The 21254-nt window shown below is 37.0% G+C and overlaps 1 protein-coding gene across 1 annotated transcript in view; it reads left to right on the forward strand.

Moving 5' to 3' along the window:
* Positions 1 to 7075: 7075 nt before the first annotated feature.
* The window catches only part of HERC1 (HECT and RLD domain containing E3 ubiquitin protein ligase family member 1), a 96006-nt gene continuing 81827 nt past the window's right edge, over positions 7076 to 21254 (forward strand). The window contains 10 exon segments of the mRNA XM_035899415.1: positions 7076 to 8031; positions 9295 to 9390; positions 9695 to 9889; positions 11559 to 11870; positions 12573 to 12669; positions 14267 to 14410; positions 15867 to 15994; positions 17372 to 17516; positions 17611 to 17782; positions 18911 to 19045. Coding sequence (XP_035755308.1) covers positions 7102 to 8031; positions 9295 to 9390; positions 9695 to 9889; positions 11559 to 11870; positions 12573 to 12669; positions 14267 to 14410; positions 15867 to 15994; positions 17372 to 17516; positions 17611 to 17782; positions 18911 to 19045 — 2354 coding nt within the window. The 5' untranslated portion in view covers positions 7076 to 7101.

The raw sequence follows: 21254 nt of genomic DNA on the forward strand, positions 1-21254 counted from the left end.
TTTTTTTTTTTTTACTGAGGAGGAGGAGAAAACAAGGAGTATGGGAAGGAGTGCTGGGCTTTTGTGGTTCATGTTTGGTCAATGTGAATAGACTTTTCTCCACCTGGCGCTAGACAGATACATTTTCATATAAAGTAAAATCAAAACTTTCTCTAATAATTCTAATTTAAAAACTTTCTTACGTATCTGGAAATCATGCAATAGGTAACATTCAAGGCATCATCTTGGTTAAATCTGAGCTTTTTTGAACCACTTCACTTGGAAGATTTTGGGGTTTACTACACATAAAGTGTTGGGTAGTGACTTGACAATAGGAGAAGTTATTTTCAGGTTGCTGAAAGGAGTATTTTCTATAACTGTAGTCCCAAAATATGAAAATATAAACACATAACAAAATGTGATAGGCCTGTTTTTAAGGAGGAACAGTTGTTGCAATTTCATAAAGATCTTTTGGTTACTTTTTTTTTTTTTTTTTTAATTTTTTTTTTTTTTTTTTTTTTAAATTTAGTCTGTTTTAAGTTTGTGCTGCTGCTACTGAAAGAGAACCACCTCCTTTCTCCACTTCTTGTCATATGTTTCTGCCTTCTCCCTTTGTTCGTGCCCATATGATCAGCCATACGATCAGCTTGTTCAGAAAGGTGGGACTACATGCTGGCCCACACTGCAGAATTGGTGCCTTCCACATTCTCAGCTGACCTTGTAGTGGTTAAGCGTGGGTAAACATCAGTGAGTATATTCACATGGTCTTTCAAAGTCAAATGTATTTTATTTTTGCCTGCACTTAAAAAGAAATGAGATGTCCTTGCCCATGCTCTGAAGCAATTATAAACCTTGTATTTGTGGTCCTCAGGCAATGAGCTGGAGGAAATAAACCCTACCTATAAACTATGCTAATAATAACTTACATTTGTCTTCAGGGAACATTTTCAGGATTATATCAAATCAGCTTGTTGCCATCAGTGTGTCCAGTTTAAGACTGCTACCTGTCACATCCAACCGAATGTTATTTTCAAGATGGACCGACATATTTCTTTTGGAAGTTGCAGTGGGAGTAGGTCACTACTAAGAGCTCAGATTCAAGCTTCAGTCTCCATTTTTAGAGATGCATACAAGGGGAAGAGAAAAAAATCTATCAGTTTTCAGGAAAAGGAGCAGCACCTTTGAGGTACATGAGTAAATTTTGAAATTTCTGAATGAAGAATAGCTAGCGTAAGTATAACATAAAGCAAATGAATGAGTCTTTATTCAGGGGACTTCTTAATGTTGTTAGATCCCCATGTATTGCCTTTTGAGAAGGCACTGACTTTGTCACTGGAGACCAGAGTTTGGAAATTGCAGTTCAAATCAAATGGTAGTTAGCAAATCCTTTCTTCCTGACAAATGAGAAAATGTTGCCTTTTCTTCCTGAACAAGGTCCTGGATGTAATGATACCTATCTCTGTCACTTGGAGGCTGAGCTGTTGGTGTGTTTTGTAGTGTGAGTAAACAGAAGGTGTATCGTATGAAATGCAAAGAATGCTCGCTGCCTCTAAATGGTATTTAACAGTTGTGGCTCCAGTTTTTGTGTGATAGACATGTAAAGATTTTGTCTGCTGTAACACAACTGCATTTACTTGGGCAAGGCTCACTGAGGCTCAAATAAGGCTTTTGATGAAGGTGCTAATCTATTTTAGAGAAAATTTGACTGGAATAAAAGCAGGGTTTTAATAGCACAAAATGTGCTTTTTTGGCGGGTATAGTGGCAGAAGAGCTGTAGTATAGTTCTCTGATTTCTTATTTATTTTTTTTTTAAGTGTGAAATGTCAAGTCTGAGAGAGAACAAAGTTGCATTATACGTTATCTGTTGCACTACAAGCATTACAGCTGTAGTAAGCACATCCTCTCACTAGATGGCAGAGAGATTCCCTCGACCCCTGGGCCCAGAGATTTAGTTTTAAATTAGATCAAATAGGGTTCAGACTACCGAGAGCACAAACCTCTCCTTCAGAATGTTATATTACTTTTTGGTAAAATTGTAATACATTAGAACTTGAAGGGTCAAAGAACAGAAATGGATCATTCAGAACCTATGTAACGTATGGATAATGTTTATAAACCAGGAGTCAAACAAATCTGTTCTGTACAGTAGGAAGTAAGGCATTTGTGGGTTACTTTAAACAACACTTCTTTAAAAAGAGCAGTTTGAAAACAATTTTTTGCTTTGGAAAAGCCTCCTTGTGTATTAAGCTATAAGTTAGCTTGACAAAATTGATGGTTAACATCAAGAATCCTCTTGAAGAAACTGGAGTTCTAAATGCTACTAGCATTAAAATTAATAACTCGAGTGTCTCTTTGGGAGCAGAGTGTTCTTTTTCATAGAGTCATAGAATGTTTTGGGTTGGAAGGGACCCCTAGAGGTCATCTAGTCCAACCCCCCTGCAGTGAGCAGGGACACCGCTAACTAGATCAGGTTGCTCAGAGCCCCATCCGACCTGGCCTTGAATATATCCAGGGATGGGGCCTCCACTACCTCTCTGGGCAACCTGTTCCAGTGTTGTACCACCCTCATTGTAAAGAATTTCTTCCTTATATCTAGTCTAAACCTACCCTGGTTTAGCTTAAATCCATTACCCCTTGTCCTGTCACAGCTATCCCTACTAAAAAGATTTTCCCCATCTTTCCTGTAGGCCCCCTTTAGGTACTGAAAGGCCACAATCAGGTCTCCCCTCAGCCTTCTCTTCTCCAGGCTGAACAACCCCAACTCCTCTCAGCCTGTCCTCATATGAGAGGTGCTCCAGCCCTCGGATCGTTTTTGTGGCCCTCCTCTGGACCCGCTCCAACAGTTCCATGTCCTTCTTGTGCTGAGGGCTCCAGAGCTGGACACAGTACTCTAGGTGAGGTCTCACCAGAGCAGAGTAGAGGGGCAGAATCGCCTCCCTCGACCTGCTGGCCACGCTTCTCCTGATGCAGCCCAGGGTATGGTTGGCCTTCTGGGCCACCAGCGCTCATTGCCAGCTCACGTCCAGCTTTCCATCCATCAGTGCCCCCAGGTCCCTCTTGGCAGGGCTGCTCTCGATCCTTTCTTCCCCCAGCCTGTACTGATACTGGGGGTTACCCTGAGCCAGGTGCAGGACCTTGCACTTGGCCTTGTTGAACCTCATGAGGTTCACACAGGCCCACCTTTCCAGCTTGTAATTTATTAATTTTTAAAAATTTTCTCAGAAGAACCCCGGACTCAACTGGCTGTGATCAGTCTGCATTCTTCTGTGAGATGTTTTTCAAGCTCAGTGGTTTTTTTTGGAACTAGGGTTTTTTGGGTCATATTATCAATGCTTTTACTTTTGCAGTACTTGAATGTTGTGTAAATGATTGTTAAGATTTCTCCTACTCATGCCAGGGTTCTGATCCAGAACTATGAATGGAATATATCACTGAAGCCCTCACTTCATTTTTCAGTAGCTGGAAATCCCCAAAGACAGTTATTCCAAACCGGTATTGCATTCCTTTTTTTTTTTTTTAGACTTAAGTTTTGACAGAACAGCCTGAAATTGCAAGATGAAACGTAAAAATGAGAAGAAATGAACTGAAAAGTTCTATGACACATGCTGCAGCAAGATATGTGGACTAGTTTGGATGCTGTAAACAGGACTTTATCAACATGGTGCTGTGCTTGAGCTAATAAGCCCTGCTAAGAAGCTGTCCTAATACAAGCTTTGCTTGTATCTCAACTTGGCCTCACATAGGCCAACACTTCTAGACCATGCAAATGCTGGTCTCTGCAGCAGCTTGCCTTTGGCTACCGGTGGCATACTTTAATGGTTTTGGTTAGAAGAATTTTTTGAAGAATACTAACATCTTCCATTCCTGAGCTCTAAACAGAATGTATAGTATCAGAGTTCTAGTCACTGCTTTATTCTTGGGAGAGTACTGTCAGTTGTAGTTCCTTGGGTTTTGGTCTATGGAATTTCTTGTTGTATGAGAGATGTGGACTGTTCAACAGTTTACATTTTTGTCAGAAAAGCTACCGCATTAGATTAACCTCCTTTACCCTTATAAAATACCGGAATGTGAAAGCAGGGTCACCCATCATATAATTCAGTGCAGACATAAATCATCATAATGCTGAGACATGCTTACCAATTCTGTAACTTTTGGTTCTTCAGATCTAAATCTTGAGTTACCTTGTCTGTTAAATAAATGCTGTTCATGTGTAATTTTAAAATAATAACCAGGTAAACTAAAATTGTGGTTACTAACATTAAAATACAATTCTATAGTGCTTGGAAGAAGTGAATTACGGTGAGATGTGTATCATGACAAAGAAATGCCATGCATTGCTGCAATTTATATGGAACAGTCTTCCCCCATGCATCCTCATCTGTCCATGAGAGACCAGTCACTAAGACAGTGTTACACACTTTCTAAATAAATTTAAAAAACAATTAGTTTATTTTATGACTCTAAACATTGCAAAATTGGCACAATTTTCGCTTTGTTCTTGCTGCAGATTACTTAGGATTTCTCTTTGTGCTAGAAATCTCTTCAGGGAAGATCTTTTTTTTAGCCTGAAATAAATGCTTTCCTAGAAGAATGACAGCATGAGACTAGAAAAATTCTCTGTGTTGTGTATCAGAATTTATTATACTTTGTTTCAGAAGGGTTTGCCATTTCCATTAGAAACTTAATGCAGAATTAACTTCTGAGTTTTTCGATTTAAATTAATTTGTGATTGTTTCATACCCATTTGTTCTGAGGCCCATATTTTCCTTTTTTCTTCTTTAGCCACTTTCCACCCCCTTTTTTTTCTGCTGTATTTATAGACCGGATTTAATTTTATTTAATTTTTATTATGTATTTGTTTATTTTGATTTGCTGTGCTGAAAAGCCGTGCTCCTAGTCTTACCTTCGGGTTAGACTCTCTATTAGGGTAGATAGAGGAATAATCTTTTTCTCTGTGTGATCCAGTTTCAGTCTTCAGTGAATTCAGGATATAGGTGACAGAAATCCATCTGGCTAATCTAAGTGGTTAGCATTTTATAAAATAGTGTAAAAATGCTTCTGTGATTCACTAGATTGTTGTACTCTGAATCTCCAAATAATAGATTCTCTACTTATGGGAGAGGTGCCTCTGTACTTTGTGTTGCCATTGTTTTACCAACTCATTAATCAAAACATTACACTGCGGGTTTCGAGATAGAGAAGATCTCTCAAAAGTTAACTAAAAACGAACTTGATTTAAACTTATATCACCTTAATTTTGGGGAGTAGTTTTATTACAGCATCATTCACCTAAATGATACTGTATGCTTTTGAATATACAAGATGCCCTTCTGATGATTTTTTTTTTCTTTTTTTTTAATGGCTTACACTTTCATTTTGAGTAGTATAGTTATGAGGTTTCCAGTGACTGAGCACTGGGGAACTACAAGGCCGTATGCGTATTTGCCACATTGTCTGTGCCATACAGCTGTAGTGTGTCATCCTGAAAGGATTATGTACAGAAAATACTCTGCTTTTCCTACACTATATTCTCCCTACTGAAGGTGATCCAAGAGGACTTGTTGCCGTGTTCAGTTTGAAAGTTGATGTACTCAGATTAAATTTCAGAAAGGTCTGATATTCTATAATTTAAGTGTAACTTTTCCATCTGTTGATCTATTTTAGATTTTGAATTTTAAAACTGTGAACAAAAAATGCAATCCCACCTAATTAATTGTAAACCTTGAAACTACTTTTCACTTAAGCCAAGTTATAAGCAGTTTAATATCAAAGTGTTCAAGTTTCACACATAGGTTTTGTAACTGAGGTTTTAGGCCATCTGTGTAGAACTCAGACTCTACTACGTCTCTCAAGGGAATAACAAGGGAAAAAGGGATCTTTCTGTTCATCTGAGTAACTTGACTTGAGTTCAGGCAATGCATAAGTCAGAAGAAAGATATATTCCAGGGGCTTCTGCTAGCCAAAGAAAGCATTGTGGAATGTGGTGAGGAATCCCATTTTAACTGTAGATTCCCAGGAATTTTGTAGCAATTTCACCATAGTGTTTCACTGAGTTTGAATCCATGTAGAAGTGTCATGTTTCATAGTGTGTTGGGGATTTTTCCTCAAATTGTCAGCAAAAGAATATCTCTCAAATTAATTGATGTTTTTGATTTGAAGGAATGTTGTAAGCTGTCAAGTTGGTTTGGCAACCAATCTGAACTTTCCTGGTAAAGGAGTGTTGTTGCATTAAGTTTTGTCTTTACCTCCGAACTGTTAGTGACCCCTTCCTTAAAAATCTGTCCTAAAAGCTTTGACTACATTTGAAGTCATACAATACATTAATGTAATGCAGTACATAATTTTTGATACTGTAAATTTACTTGGAATAGCTGTAGTGTGCATTTGGCTATGAAGAGCCTATTCACTGAATGAATAGAATCTACATAATGTGCCACTCTAGCAGTCAAGCCATCTGTCTGGTTTCCGCTTAACATTCTGGCATGGATTTTAAGGAGATCTCTAGCTTACTTAGAAGGGCAGAAGGGTGGCTTGTGACAGCAGGATTTAAAAGTGTGTTTGACAGATTGAACCATTAGTTATTAATTAGTGGTCTTATTTATTGTAAGGTGAAGGTTTACACTGGTACTCCATTCACTTGTACGCAGTTGAGTATGATCTTGTATGTATTTTGAAGTCTTTGTCCTCAGTTTTGCTGTCTGTGAAGAGAGTACTTTATAGAATATTAAAAGTATTTTCATTGGCACATAGAAGAATTAAATCTGCTTTGTGTGAATTTTTGTGCATATGGATTTAGAAATGCAGACTTATACTAAAATTCTTATGTTAAGGAAGTTGCACATACGCATGTACTTATTTATTTTTAAGGTGAACGTAAAAATAATCTGAAAAATGTCTTTTTTATACTACTCCTAAACTATTGTTAGTATTGATCTGAATTCCAGGTTGCAGCACTTATATGGGTAAAATGGTGGAACTTTGGTGATTAATCTTTTGCTACTTGTTTTTGTAAAGGATTATTAGGATTTGTCCTGCTGTGAATAATAAGGTCTGTAGATAATATTGCACACCTTTTTACAGGCTTTTTCTTCTTCAGGACTAATGGCAAAGGAGTAAACCAACATGGCAGCTATGGTCCCACCTGTGAAGCTGAAATGGCTTGAACATCTAAACAGCTCCTGGATCACAGAAGACAGTGAATCTATTGCAACAAGGGAGGGAGTTTCTATCTTGTATGCTAAGTTAGTCAGCAATAAAGAAGTGGTGCCATTGCCTCAGCAGGTTCTGTGTCTCAAAGGACCTCAGTTACCAGATTTTGAGCGGGAATCTCTATCTAGTGATGAACAGGACCACTACTTGGATGCCCTTCTTAGCAGCCAGCTGGCACTGGCGAAGATGGTGTGCTCAGACTCTCCATTTGCTGGAGCGCTTCGAAAACGTCTCCTTGTGTTACAGCGTGTCTTCTATGCACTTTCTAATAAGTATCATGACAAGGGTAAGGTGAAACAACAGCAGCATTCTCCAGAAAGCAGTTCTGGCTCAACAGATGTGCATTCTGTCAGTGAACGTCCTAGGTCAAGTACAGATGCGCTCATAGAAATGGGGGTTCGGACTGGATTAAGTTTGTTATTTGCACTGCTAAGACAAAGCTGGATGATGCCCGCATCAGGACCTGGCCTCAGTCTTTGCAATGATGTTATCCATACTGCAATAGAAGTAGTGAGCTCTTTACCACCTTTATCTTTAGCAAATGAAAGCAAGATTCCACCAATGGGGTTGGACTGTTTATCACAAGTAACAACATTTCTTAAAGGAGTAACAATTCCAAACTCTGGGGCAGACACTTTAGGTCGTAGATTAGCTTCTGAATTGCTTCTTGGTTTGGCTGCCCAACGAGGTTCCCTGCGATATCTTCTTGAATGGATAGAAATGGCTTTAGGTGCTTCAGCTGTAGTAAACACCATGGAGAAAACCAAGTTGCTGCAAAGCCCAGAAGGGATGATCAGCTTTGATTGCTTTATGAGTATATTAACACAGATGCGGCGATCTTTGGTGGGTATACCAGCTTTCATTTTCCTGCATTGCAAATGTAGTTGCATTCTTAACTTTAAATAGTTTCTCAACACTGAATGCCAGTTTGCTGAATAGTTTGCTTAATATATTAAAAAGGATATTTTTTGTGAAAGATTTTTTTTCAGTATTTCCTTTATCTCTCTCTTCCTCCCTGCCCCACCCATTTCCTTGTAGGTAAAGGAGATGAAAGAGCAAAGCAATCTGTGTGTTGTCACTTTTGGTGTTATGCTGTAACTTCAGGAAAAGAATCAAGGGCATACTTGATCCACTTGCACTTCACATGTAAAAGTTAGAAAGTATGGAACTGTATTTAAGGCTTGCTTTGCTGAATTTGCGAAGAATGCAAAGTTTTGCAATATGCCTTGTTCCTGTGCAAAGTTACTTATATTGGACATTCCTGCGCTCCAATGAACCTGGGCCTCTGCTTATAAATCTTTGGAGAATTGTTAAGATTTGAGATGTTTCGTGCTTTTGTTACTGCTCAGAAACCAATGTCATATGAACATCAGCTGAATTGTTTGGAAGTATGGCACATTGCTTTGTATGTTGAATGCTTACTTCTGAACCCAGATGAATATTCTTTTTAAAGCTGAGCAATTATTACACAATATGCAATCAGAACTTGTGGCAAGCTTCTGCCTCATATGCTCAGACTGAAACAGAGGAGAACTTTTTCCCCAAAGAAGTAATTCTTTTCTCTCCTCTCAAGCTTGTAATGCTTGCTAATAAAGATAAATTTTAAAAGCTAAAAAATTTAAAGAATGAGGACCATGAGAAGAGCATGTCAGTGGAAGGATCTGAATTGGATTGTGTGTCCTGATGGGCAACTTTATTTGTTGTTAGTTTTGGACTGGATATAAAATTAGAGACCAAAATATGGAAGATATGTAAGAACAAAAATAATGATGATTAGTCATCTTAAAATTAAATAATAATCACTTTAAACAAAACACAGGTGACACGTGTTTCAGAACAAAACAGTATTAGGAGAAATCAATGCTAAACCCAGGTATTTTCACAAAAATTAATAAATTAGAATGTTTAACTAGCACTTGACCCATTTTTGTTATACTGAGGTGTATGCAGATATCACAGCTCAGGGCAGAAAAGTAGTTTACTTATGCTTATGGAAAAAGCTTTTAATTTTGCTTAACTATAAGAACAAATCCCTAGTGTATTTTGTATGGGTGCACTGTTGTTGTATGGAAGTATTTTTCTCATAATAATATTTAAAAATTGTAGGGATCATCTGCTGATCGAAGTCAATGGAGAGAACCGACTAGAACATCTGATGGCTTATGTTCTCTTTATGAGGCAGCTCTGTGTTTATTTGAAGAGGTATGTCTTGAAACGAACCTTGACTTTAAGGTAATTGTAGTTTACTTCCCCCTCACACATCTGATTGGTTTGTGCATGTGGGTATGGTCCAGTCTCTACTGAGTAGAAGAGGAAGGCAAAAAAAGGTGAAAAACTTAAGATGTAGAGTAACAAAGTAATTTGAGCAAGCTAATGATACGGTGATGGATGATTTGTGTTTTAGGCAGAGAATCATATTGAGGGGAAATTAAAGTTGCATTAAACATTGTGACTTTATGGAAATAAATGAAAATGCTACTGTGTAATAAATCTCTCATTTTAATAGGTTTGCCGAATGGCATCAGACTACTCAAGGACATGTGCCAGCCCTGACAGCATTCAAACGGGTGATGCTCCCATTGTTTCTGAGACCTGTGAAGTGTATGTTTGGGGTAGCAACAGCAGTCATCAACTGGTAGAAGGAACTCAAGAGAAAATACTTCAACCCAAGCTTGCTCCAAGTTTTTCTGATGCACAGACGGTGAGTGACATTTACAGTGGTACATTATGTAACGTTTAACAGCTTCATGGTTATAGTATGAAATTGGGAAATAGTACTTTGTTTCTGAGTGTCAGTTGTAGTGAAGGTATGATGCTCAGAATTAATCACGCAAGTTATTTTACTGAAAGTATCTCACTACTTTTATTGATGCCTGGAAGAAACATTGTTTCTTTTTTAGTGACACACACACAGATTAATATCCATGTAACAAGAACGATTTATTTATCTAACTTGTTATGAAATGCATTTGCAGAGATGAATTTGCTTGCCTGTAGTTTTGGTTGGGGTTTGGGTTTTTTTTTTTTTTTTTTTTGTTTTTTTACTGTTGTTTAAAATATATCTTAACTTCTCAATTTTCTTTCCCATTGGTGGTTTTCACACCAGGGTTTCCTAGTTTAAAAGTCCAAACCAGGCTAACTGCTGGCACAGCAACCTTAATTAGCTTTCTGAAAGTCAATGTACAGCATGCTCTTTCTGCTCTCAGTCACAGATTCTGTAGTTGCAGTTGAGCACTTCTATTGATGCATGACACAGAATAGAATAGTTTGCTTTTCTGTTACTGTATTGGCTTTGCAGTGTTCACTTAAGTAAAAGCATTGTTTTGGTCACTAGACAGTTTAGGTACATTTTCTGAAATTGTTTCCATTGACGTCACTGATATATTTTATATGCCAGTGGCCTGCAGGACCAGGCATCATAAAGCAAATTTATGCATTCAGAAAAATTTGTTAAAACATTAATACATGAATGGAATGAGTGATCTGAATGAATGAGTTACTCTTTAAATAGTACTGTATACATCCATAAAACATATTTATGTGATTTCCCACTGGGATAAAGAATTTCTTCTTCAACTTTCATGGACAATCTTTGTAGGATTTGTCTGTATGAAGAAGTTAATTCACAGTAAACAGGGCTGTCACTGTGCAGTCCTCCACTTGCATTGTGCCTTTTTATGATGTGGACACACAGTGCCTTTATGCTTCAGATTTGAACCTGCTTTGCACTTATAGTGTGTTAAGATTCCTATAGGAAATTATTTCAAGGGTAGTTGGTTTGCTATTAGGTCATTCTTCAGCCGTGTGCTGACTTTCCAATAGAGGCAAGTTCTTTCTTAAAAACTTTTGGTCTTATTTCTTTGGTGTTTATGTAATTAAAATGCATATTCTCAAATGGTAGTGGATTTTTAGTATTTGGCATATTTCTGTAATGTTGCTGCTTGGTACTGGCTAAAATTAAGCAAAACCTACAGTACATTATCAAACTGTTACTTTGTGGTTTTAGTCTTCAGAAATTAAGATACATTCAAAGACTGTCCATTTCCATCCATGAATCTTGGAGATCTGAAGGCAGAAAAGTTCCGTAGTCTGTAGAAGACTCTAGTCTGTAGAAGAGGTGCAAATAAATAAAAGATGAATCACTGTTTACGTTTTTTACCTCAAGAAAACAGATTTACTCATAAAATGGTTTTCAAGAATTTGAATTTCACTGCTGAAGTCCAAATTCTCCTTAGTTTTTACTGTATGTTATAGGGAAAGGTTATGTAAAGAAATCTGACGTTCTGTTTAAAAATACATTCTGGACCTATATGTGAATTTTACATTTATCTAATCTTTCTTTTTTACTATTTTAACACTTTTGTTTATAGATCGAAGCTGGACAATATTGTACTTTTGTTATTTCTACGGATGGTTCTGTTAGAGCCTGTGGTAAAGGCAGCTACGGGAGACTAGGACTGGGTGACTCCAATAATCAGTCCACATTGAAGAAATTGACTTTTGAGCCTCACAGGTCTATTAAAAAAGTGTCATCTTCAAAAGGATCTGATGGTCACACTTTAGCATTTACAACAGAAGGGGAAGTCTTCAGCTGGGGTGATGGTGATTATGGAAAACTGGGACATGGGAATAGTTCGACTCAGAAATATCCCAAACTTATTCAGGGTCCTCTGCAAGGAAAGGTATGTTTTGTGTAGTAGAACACCTATTTTTGTTCTGTTCGGTTGTGATACTGTGTAAAATTTGAAGTATATAAAATCTTAAGGAACCTTAAGTTCTGTGTTTTATCTAAACTTCTCTTTGAAGCTGGGTTTGCTTTCAGGAAAGCACTAAAACTTATGGTTGCCTTTAAGCATGTGATTTGGACAATGGCATTGTCAGTAAACCTCATAGTCTTAAGGGTAAAACTTGCTCATGTGCTTTTGCTGAACTGCGGTGATGTTCCAGGGGATGGTTGCTTCTGTTACCTGTAACGTTAGGACTTTTTGTATATAGCTTTTTACTGGCTTCATTTGAAAAATGGCTTTGTATTGTCCCACAAGGCCTTCTCTTCCCTATCTGTCTATGTTTTGGCTGGTGTTTTAAACATCCACTGATGATTCTTTTTGTTGCTGTAAGACTAGGATATCATTTTGTTAAATTTGCTTGATAAAAATCATGACCAGTTTTATACATAAACTTGTCTCTTTGTATACTGATTTCCACTTATCAAATACTAAACAGTAAAGACTGCAAAGATTAATTTGTGTGTACTTGCTCCACACGAGTGAACAAGTCAATTTACGTAGACTGCTTCTGAAACTTATCTTTCATAAGCCTTCTTATATTAAACTTCTTATTCAGTTTGTATAAAAACTCAATTTTTATTTTTGCATGTAATGTAGGTTGTTGTATGTGTATCAGCTGGATACAGACATAGTGCTGCTGTTACTGAAGATGGAGAGCTATACACATGGGGAGAGGGAGACTTTGGAAGATTAGGTAATTTTAAAATTTCATGAGATGCTTTGGGAAGAATTCCTGTGTCTGGTAATGATACTATACATGAGTATGCCTTGTTCTCTTATTGTCACCTCTTAAATACATATGCACACATGTACACAGGTGTGTGTATGTAAGTGACTGTATTAAAACTAGTTCAGAGACTCTTAAAAGATTTTAATGCAGTTAATTTTACAAAGATTCTATTTTTAAAATTTTTTCTTTTCAGGAAAAGCTGCCTTCATTCATTCATAAGACTATTTATAACTGCCACTGCCACTTAAATGTAAACAGTAGATGTTTTAAATAAGCTGGGATTCTAGATAAACATGATCTAGTGATGGTAGGATGGTTCTTTGAAGTCATGAATAACTGGCTAATAATATCAAGGGCCTGATTCTAATGTGGTACTAATAAGGGGTACTTGAAATTAAGTTTGCCAGAATGGCTTAATGCCGTTTTACCTTAATACATCTAAAAAGTTAAATTTAGCTGACAGAAAAAACACAGCTGAAAGTTCATTTGTCTATTTCGTTATATTTGCTGTACAGCTGGTATGCCTAGTATAAACTCACCCTTCTCAAGGAGCTTCAGTTGAACCAACAGATTTTGCATAGAAAATTGCTTCAAATTAGGCTTTAGTTCCTTTCTGCTGTCTTGGCTTTGAATGTCATGATTGCCAAATAGAGGGGTGAAAGCAAGTAACTGACAGGGGCAGGTGATGAGGACAGTATTTTACAACTTAAACTGTCACAGTTTTTCAAGGTAATCAGTAGAAGTGCTGAGCCTATCCCTGCTGTTAAGAAAAGAATACTGGGTTAGAGGTTTAACCTACAATTTTGGGGGGAATCATGGAAACATTCTCACTGAGTTTTAGATTAATGTGGGGTTTTTACGTGCTTTGGGGAGCTTGAGGTGTGCAATGGTGAGTTCCAGTGTGCAGCTAAAAGGTAGCATTTAATTAGGTCATAGTAACTTGTTCATATTTAATCAGTTATGGATACTATGTAGTATTCCTTTCCTTCTGTTCCCCATTTTTTTTCCATATCTGCAGAATTTCTGTAGTTTATTAGACATGTAACTCATGCTTATTATGAAGTAGGTGATACTGTAATGTATGGGGCTTCTGCAGAAAGGACCAGTTAGAATTGTCACTGTCTAACTAATTTGCTGGTTTTATCTGTCTGTGCAGTATGTATGCTTATATTGGCAGTAGTAAGAGTGTGCCCTTATTTTAGCTTCTTCATGCTGTTCAGGCTACCTGCCGCCCAGTACTAGGTAGTATAGCTACCTAATCAACTAGTATTAAAGGCAATTGTACTAGTACTTCTTTTTATTTCTTTTAAACTAGGTAGAAAGTAGTCCTATGATTTAGTGACAGTAAGGTATGAACAGCTGTTCTGGAGTACGAAATGCTTGTTAACCTTACTACAGATCTGTTCCAAACCTTACTACAAATCTTTCCAAAAAGTGGGCAGAAATTGTCATTTGCGATAGTTACAGTGTATATGGGTTTTGCAAAATTGACTGAAATTACAAACCATAAATAGAACTTAAATCTTCACAAAAAGAAAATATATTTTTCTTTTTCCCTTAGGTCATGGTGACAGCAACAGCCGCAACATTCCAACCTTAGTAAAAGATATTAGCAATGTAGGAGAGGTTTCCTGTGGCAGTTCACATACAATAGCTCTGTCCAAAGATGGGAGAACAGTATGGTCATTTGGAGGAGGAGATAATGGTAGGTAAAACTTAAAATTTTGGTAATAATTTTTGTCTTATTCCATCTACCTTATAGCCTCAGTACTCCTTGCAGTTTGTTTGGGGTTTTTTTTGTCATTTGGTAGCTGTTCAAGAAAAGAATTTTAGTAAAATCTAAATACAATATGCAACTGCATATTGTATACAATAAATAAATACAATATCAACTGCAAGATTATAGACTTCAAAAACGGATTATCAGAAGAGAGGTTTCACAGAGCAGAAAGCTCAATGAATGCATAAACAATTCTGAAAAAATGCTTTGCAAATAACTTATGAATAAACTCACTTATTTGATACGGCAATAAATGTATTCGGGTACTAGAAACTGTTGCATTTAAACTGCCTTTTGAAGAAACATCTCCCATCTCAAAAATGAAGGGCTTCTAAGCTTCACTGCTGGTAGATGTTTTGCCAAAGACGGAAGAATTGATTTTCTGTATTTAGCTAAATTTGGTTATGCTGCTAGATAAAAATTAAAACTCGAATTAAAATTTCTGTCCTACTGCTTCCTAGTCTAGTGTGAGAAGAGAAGAAAATGCAGACTATAGAAATCTCATAATCAAATTGGTGGTTAATAGAATGGGGTAGGAATTAGAATTTCATTCGAAAGCTAGGTGTGGCATGCGCATATAGAATCGTTCCCACTCCTCTGTCTCCCTCTTTCTGTCATTTCAGTTGAAAAATCAGTTTTTAACAGGATAGACATCTTAACCATCACAAATTATTGGAGTTTGCTCTTCTGTTTCAGAAAATTATAAACAGCTATAAATAACTAAATAGCTTTTGGCTATTAATAGTATGGTACTAAAATGTGAATCAAAGCATAACCTTTGTAGAAATTATCAGTCTTTGTAATATATTTCACATTTGATTTTGTTTTTTCTCCTTCCTTTTGAGAAATGTTTTCCTGTCAATACACTGACACGGTGCAGTGACAGTGCTTGTTTTTGAGGTAATTGGTTGGAAATGGTGAAGTTGTGGAGACAAATAGCTTAAAGGAGGAATAAGAAAATAAAAATATTAAAGTTTACATGCAAGCACACAGCTGTTAGGAAAAAATGCAGAAAAGTTGATGTTTTTTCAAGTCAATTTATAAAGTAGGAGAGAGAAATTTTTTAATCTTTTTTTTTCAAATATAAAAAGATGTAGTACTTTGGAAGGCTTTAGTAATTACATATCAGGCAACGAGTAGTGTTAGATATATGGAATTAATATTTTGATTTTTAAATACACTGTAATAAATACATATTTCCTGACGTCTGTAATTACTACAGTTGAAAGAGAATAGGTTTTATGAAGATTGTAATATGTTTTAATTTTAAAAATATACTCTGCCATTTTTGGCTATCCAAAGATAATTATTTTTGGGCACTTCTAATTGTTGTAGTTTATGTATTGAAAATACCTTCCACTTATGTTTCCTCCTTTTGTAGGCAAACTTGGTCATGGTGATACAAATAGAGTATATAAGCCTAAAGTTATAGAAGCCTTGCAAGGAATGTTTATTCGAAAAGTTTGTGCTGGGAGCCAGTCTTCACTTGCTTTGACATCAACAGGGCAGGTAGGCAAAAAAAAGTTTTCACTCAAATGATGAAAGTTGGTGAAGATGGTGTGCGTTCATTATTTCAGCATTTATTATTTTAACTGTTGGGAAAAAACTCAACTAGTACATAAATATCAGTAAAGCTCTTGATTAGAGGTTGGCTAAAGTACTGACATCCTAATGCACTGGAGTAATTAAATATGTGCTGAAGAGTCATGTAAAAGTACACTTTTCAAGAGTCTTGCTTAGCCACAGAAAATGAATTATTTTTAGGTTGATAAATGTAACCAGTGCAAAACCAAATTAGATTCAGGAAGCAAAGTGGGTTCTGGAAGCAAAAAACAGTGAAATGTTTGTAATTTTTAATGCATTAACCAACTTAGGTGGTTAAGTGATTTAATAGTTTTCAAAAACATATGCGTATTTTAGAATATAGGTGTTAACTGACAGTTTTATTTCTAATCTGAAAAATCTCAGGAGAGCTTGGAGATAAATATTTAGGTGGTAAATGAGGGTCCTTGCTGGCATGATACACTCACTACAAGAAAGACGTTGCCTTGCTGGAACATGTCCAGAGGAGAGCCACAAAGCTGGTGAGGGGTCTGGAGCACAAGTCTTAGGAGGAGTGGCTGAGGGAACTGGGGTTTGTTTAGTCTGGAGAAGAGGAGGCTGAGGGGAGACCTTATCACCCTCTACAATTACCTGAAAGGAGGCTGTAGCAAGGTGGGGGTCAGCCTCTTCTCCCTGGTAACAGGCAATAGGACGAGGGGCAATGGTCTGAAGTTGTGCCAGGGCAGGTTTAGGTTAGACATTAGGAAAAATTTCTTCACAGAAAGGGTTGTCAGGCCCTGGAATGGGCTGCCCAGGGAGGTGGTTGAGTCCCCATCCCTGGATGTATTTAAAAGAAGGTTAGATGAGGTGCTTAGGGACATGGTTTAGTGGTGGGATGGTGTAGGGTTAGGTTAACGGTGGGACTTGATGATCTTAAAGGGCTTTTCCAACCTAAACGATTTGATGATTCTATGATGTGTATACGTGTAATACAATAAGCATTTCTACACATGGAACTTGACTGACCCCTGCACCCTCACCCTACTGCAATTCAAAGGCAATGGGCTTTTTAAAGTATGGATTAGGAGTGTTGATGTTTACTGTAGCAGTTTTTTTGCAACAGCCTCCCCATTGATGTGTTCTGTGGCCAGTGATTGGCAGAGTGGTTGGGTGGAAGAACTATAGATCGTATGAAATGTACGTTAGAGTCATGAAAGTACTGTGCATGTTTTGTTGAAAGCATAATTGCAATTATTGTGCAAATGGTCATCTGTACTTTCTTTGTTTGTGGTCACCAATAACACAAATTTGACATGCTGATATTTTGTGGTTTGTTTGCTCTAGGTTTATGCATGGGGCTGCGGTGCATGCCTTGGCTGTGGCTCTTCAGAGGCAACTGCTCTCAGACCCAAGCTGATTGAAGAACTGGCTGCTACGAGAATAGTTGATATTTCGATTGGTGACAGTCACTGTTTGGCACTTTCTCATGGTAAAAAGAATAGGGTGTAAAAATACATAATACTTCTCTTGATCAAAAGCAATTGTATCTCAAGTTTTGTTTTCTACTTTATTTATATTTATAGATAATGAAGTTTATGCTTGGGGTAACAATTCAATGGGACAGTGTGGTCAGGGAAACTCTACTGGTCCCATTACTAAACCAAAGAAAGTAAGTGGTTTAGATGGAGTTGCAATTCAACAAAGTTCAGCAGTAACGTCCCATAGCCTTGCCTGGACAGCTCTTCCAAGGGACAGGTAACAATGACATTGGGGGACAGGTATAAATTCTTTTTATACAAGTCCGCTTTGGGGTACATGTAGCTCTTGGCTGAAAGTGTTAACCATGTCATGCGTTTCAAGTATTCTGCTTGTATTGTTTTGGACTGGAGAGTCTTTTCTTTCTCTTCCTCTCTTTCCTTCTCTTCTTTCTTCTTTTAAACTGTTAAAGATTACAAGTGAAAATGTAGCAGCACCAAGGATTTGGCTATTAGTTCTTTGTATATGAAGATTTCTTACCTGCTGTTAGACAAAAATTACCTCTGTTTACTATAAATCAACAAGTTAGGCAGTCGCAGGAGAAGCAACTTGGTATTTTGTATTTTGTGCTTCTGACAGGATTTTTTTATGGCTTAGCCAGTTTCCTTTAGTGTTACAAGGGGTAAACTAAACACAAGACTTAGGGAAATGGGGAAGTTTTGACAAATTACTGATGTTGATTTAAACAAATTTTTGGATGGTTACATGTTAACTTAAATTAAAAACAGGGACCTAATAAATAGTTTGGTTATTAATATACAGTAACTGAAATAATACTTTGTTACACTGAAGATATGAGTAAGTGATTGAATTGGACTGGTTAACTCCAGATTTATATATGGACTAACACAAAGGAATAGAAGAACTTACTATTTGGAAGATAATTCAGAAAGAGCTTCAAATACCCTGTTTTAAAGGGAGCTATCTTAGAAAAATCAGTTAAGAAAATAGTGAGACTCAGATAGCACTAAGTCGTAATACCCCCTTTGAATTCTCCCTACATTGTACCAAAGTCTCTTTGTAATCCAGCATTTTTACTAAAACCATCTTTGTGAGTAATGGTCAGCTTTTGCATGAATCAGATTAAATACATATGGCTTTATATTTACGGCATTGTAGGTATTGTTGTTCATAAATGAAAAAAGAGTGATTTGTGAAGACCTCTACAGAAAAGAGAACAGAAAATACCTTCAAGGTTCCGGAAGTTAGTCTGCCTCAATCATATTAGTGTGTTGTAAGAAAAAAAATTGTTTTGGTCAAGCATGTCCTCAAGCTACTTAAACTGTTAATTTATTGAAACAGTTGGAAAATTTTCAGTAGTTAACATATTTTGATGTTTGATTCCAGGCAAGTTGTGGCATGGCACAGACCCTATTGTGTAGACCTTGAAGAAAGTACCTTTTCTCATCTTCGTTGTTTTCTTGAGCACTACTGTGACAAAATCAACAGTGAAATTCCCCCTCTTCCTTTTCCTTCATCAAGGTATATACAGCATATGCATGTTACAGATTTTTACAAATTTTTTTTTTTTGCAGCAGTGGTGCATGGCTTAGTCCTGGTTAGTCTTTTTTTTAACAAGCGTAAGTCTGGTTTAAGGTTTAAGCTCTTTCAGGTGCTGTTTGTTTGCGTAACACAGGAGCTTTTTGGTGCCTCAAATGTAGCAGGATCTTTTGTCTGGAATTTATTTTAATTAAATATTTTCTTTCAGAGTTGTCCTTTAAAACACATTTTTCTATGTAGTTGAAATGCATTTACTATTTCTGTACGTTATTTCTGCTTTGCAAATTTTTTCTCCTGTAATCAGTTTGAGTGGGTGCTTACTGACTCAAATCTACTGATAAACTTAGGCAAAAAAAAACCTCTTCAAGTGGTAATCCATCAGTCCATACATTCAGTTATTGACTAATGCATGTGTGATGCACAGACCAACAGATGTATAGTTGCTGTTGAGTTTTGAGCTCTGATAAAATCCTGTTTCTATCTAAGGAATTAGGGTATTTTTCTACAAGTGTTTTTAGCATGTGAGGATAGGCTATTTCCTTCTTGCAGCTCAAGGTCTCTGATCACCCGTGGAGAGATGGAAATCATTCAAAGTGCAAGACTTTTTTAAAGGTCATGTATGACGCTGTTGTCCTGGTTACGTCAAGTAGCATAACTTTTCCATCTGAATGAACAAAATGGAGAAAGGCAGTTCAGGTTTTTCAGGAACCGATTTTTCTATGAAACTTTGTAATGATGCGTAGTATTACAGTTACAGCGGTTTGCTTCTGTTACAGACAGAGGTTAGTAGTGGACTATTTGGGATATTTCATGATCAGTTCCACATGTGGTTTTATTTTTATTTATTTTTTTTTAAGGTAAGATATTCCATTAGTTTTGAAAGTGCAAGCTGATTCTCCTCAAACATGAGATAGACATGAAATATCACTTAGGTTTGAAATATATATGGAAGAAGCATTTTCGTTGCTTTGGGTTTTGTCTTTTCTGGAAGGTAGCAAAACTAAGCCTGTCTTAATAATGCCATGTTGACCAACACAGCCTCCTGAAAAATCATCAGTAATTATTACTACAGCTTCCAGATTTGAGCCTTTTCACCAAAGGTGATGTTTTAAATGTATTGCTATGGAATACAAAAGCATTTGTGTTTCCTCACTGACATTTGCAAAAAATGCTATAAATATCAAAGATGCTTATGAGTCTTTTTTCTGTGCTACAAAGTTTTTCAAAAGTTTTCTTTTTTAAGAAGACTGGAAATTAATATCCTGACTTTTCATTTTTGATACAATTGTTGTACTCCTAAATCTTCTGAGAGAAGATTATATTTATTACTTCTTAAAAGGTTTATTTTTTCCTTTATGTAAGGAATGTATTTGTCTTTCTGTTTGTGTATTTTGGGATGATTTTGCCTTCTAATTCACGGGACTGCTTTTCTAAACCGAATGCCTCATGGAACCATTGTCCACCCAGACACTTTTCTCTATTCTGATTTTGTTTTTTGTTCTTCTAAGCTGTCCTGGTTTTGGCTGGGGTAGAGTTAATTTTCTTCATAGAAGCTAGCATAGTGCTGTGTTTTGGATTCAGTACTAGAAGAATGTTGATAACATACTGATGTTTTTAGTTGTTGCCAAGTAGTGCTCAGACTACTCAAGGACTTTTTGAGCTTCTCCTGCTCGGCCAGGTGCATAACAAGCTGGGAGGGAGCACAGCTAGGACAGCTAACCCAAACTGACCAAAGAGCTATTCCATACCATATAACATCATGCTCGGGGAGGGGGTGGTGGTGGTGTTAGTCGGTCGGTCAGTTGTGGGGAGAATGATTGCGGCTCAGGGACTGATCGCGGCTCGGGGAGTGAGCGAGCGGCTGTGTGGTGCTTAGTTGCCAGCCAGGTTAAACCACGACAGTCCTTTTAGGTGCCCAACGTGGGGCCTGAAGGGCTTGAGATAACAACAGACTAACCAGAGAATATTAAGGAATTTATATCTGTTAAACAATTGTGGGTCGTGATTTGATTCATTTGTTCTCGATCTTAGTTTATCCAGTCTGCACCATGCTCCCTCCTTTGCTGTACTTGTTAAAAATTGGTGTTGGTTTTTGCAGTTTGCTGTGCTCTGTGGTGGCTAAACATGTTTTGCTTGGGAGACTTGTTATTAAAACAATGACCTTGAGCCTTATCTGGTATTTGGGTTTCAT

The sequence above is a fragment of the Egretta garzetta genome, unplaced genomic scaffold (assembly GCF_000687185.1).
Source record: "Egretta garzetta isolate BGI_Z169 unplaced genomic scaffold, ASM68718v1 scaffold287, whole genome shotgun sequence".
NCBI lineage: Eukaryota > Metazoa > Chordata > Aves > Pelecaniformes > Ardeidae > Egretta > Egretta garzetta.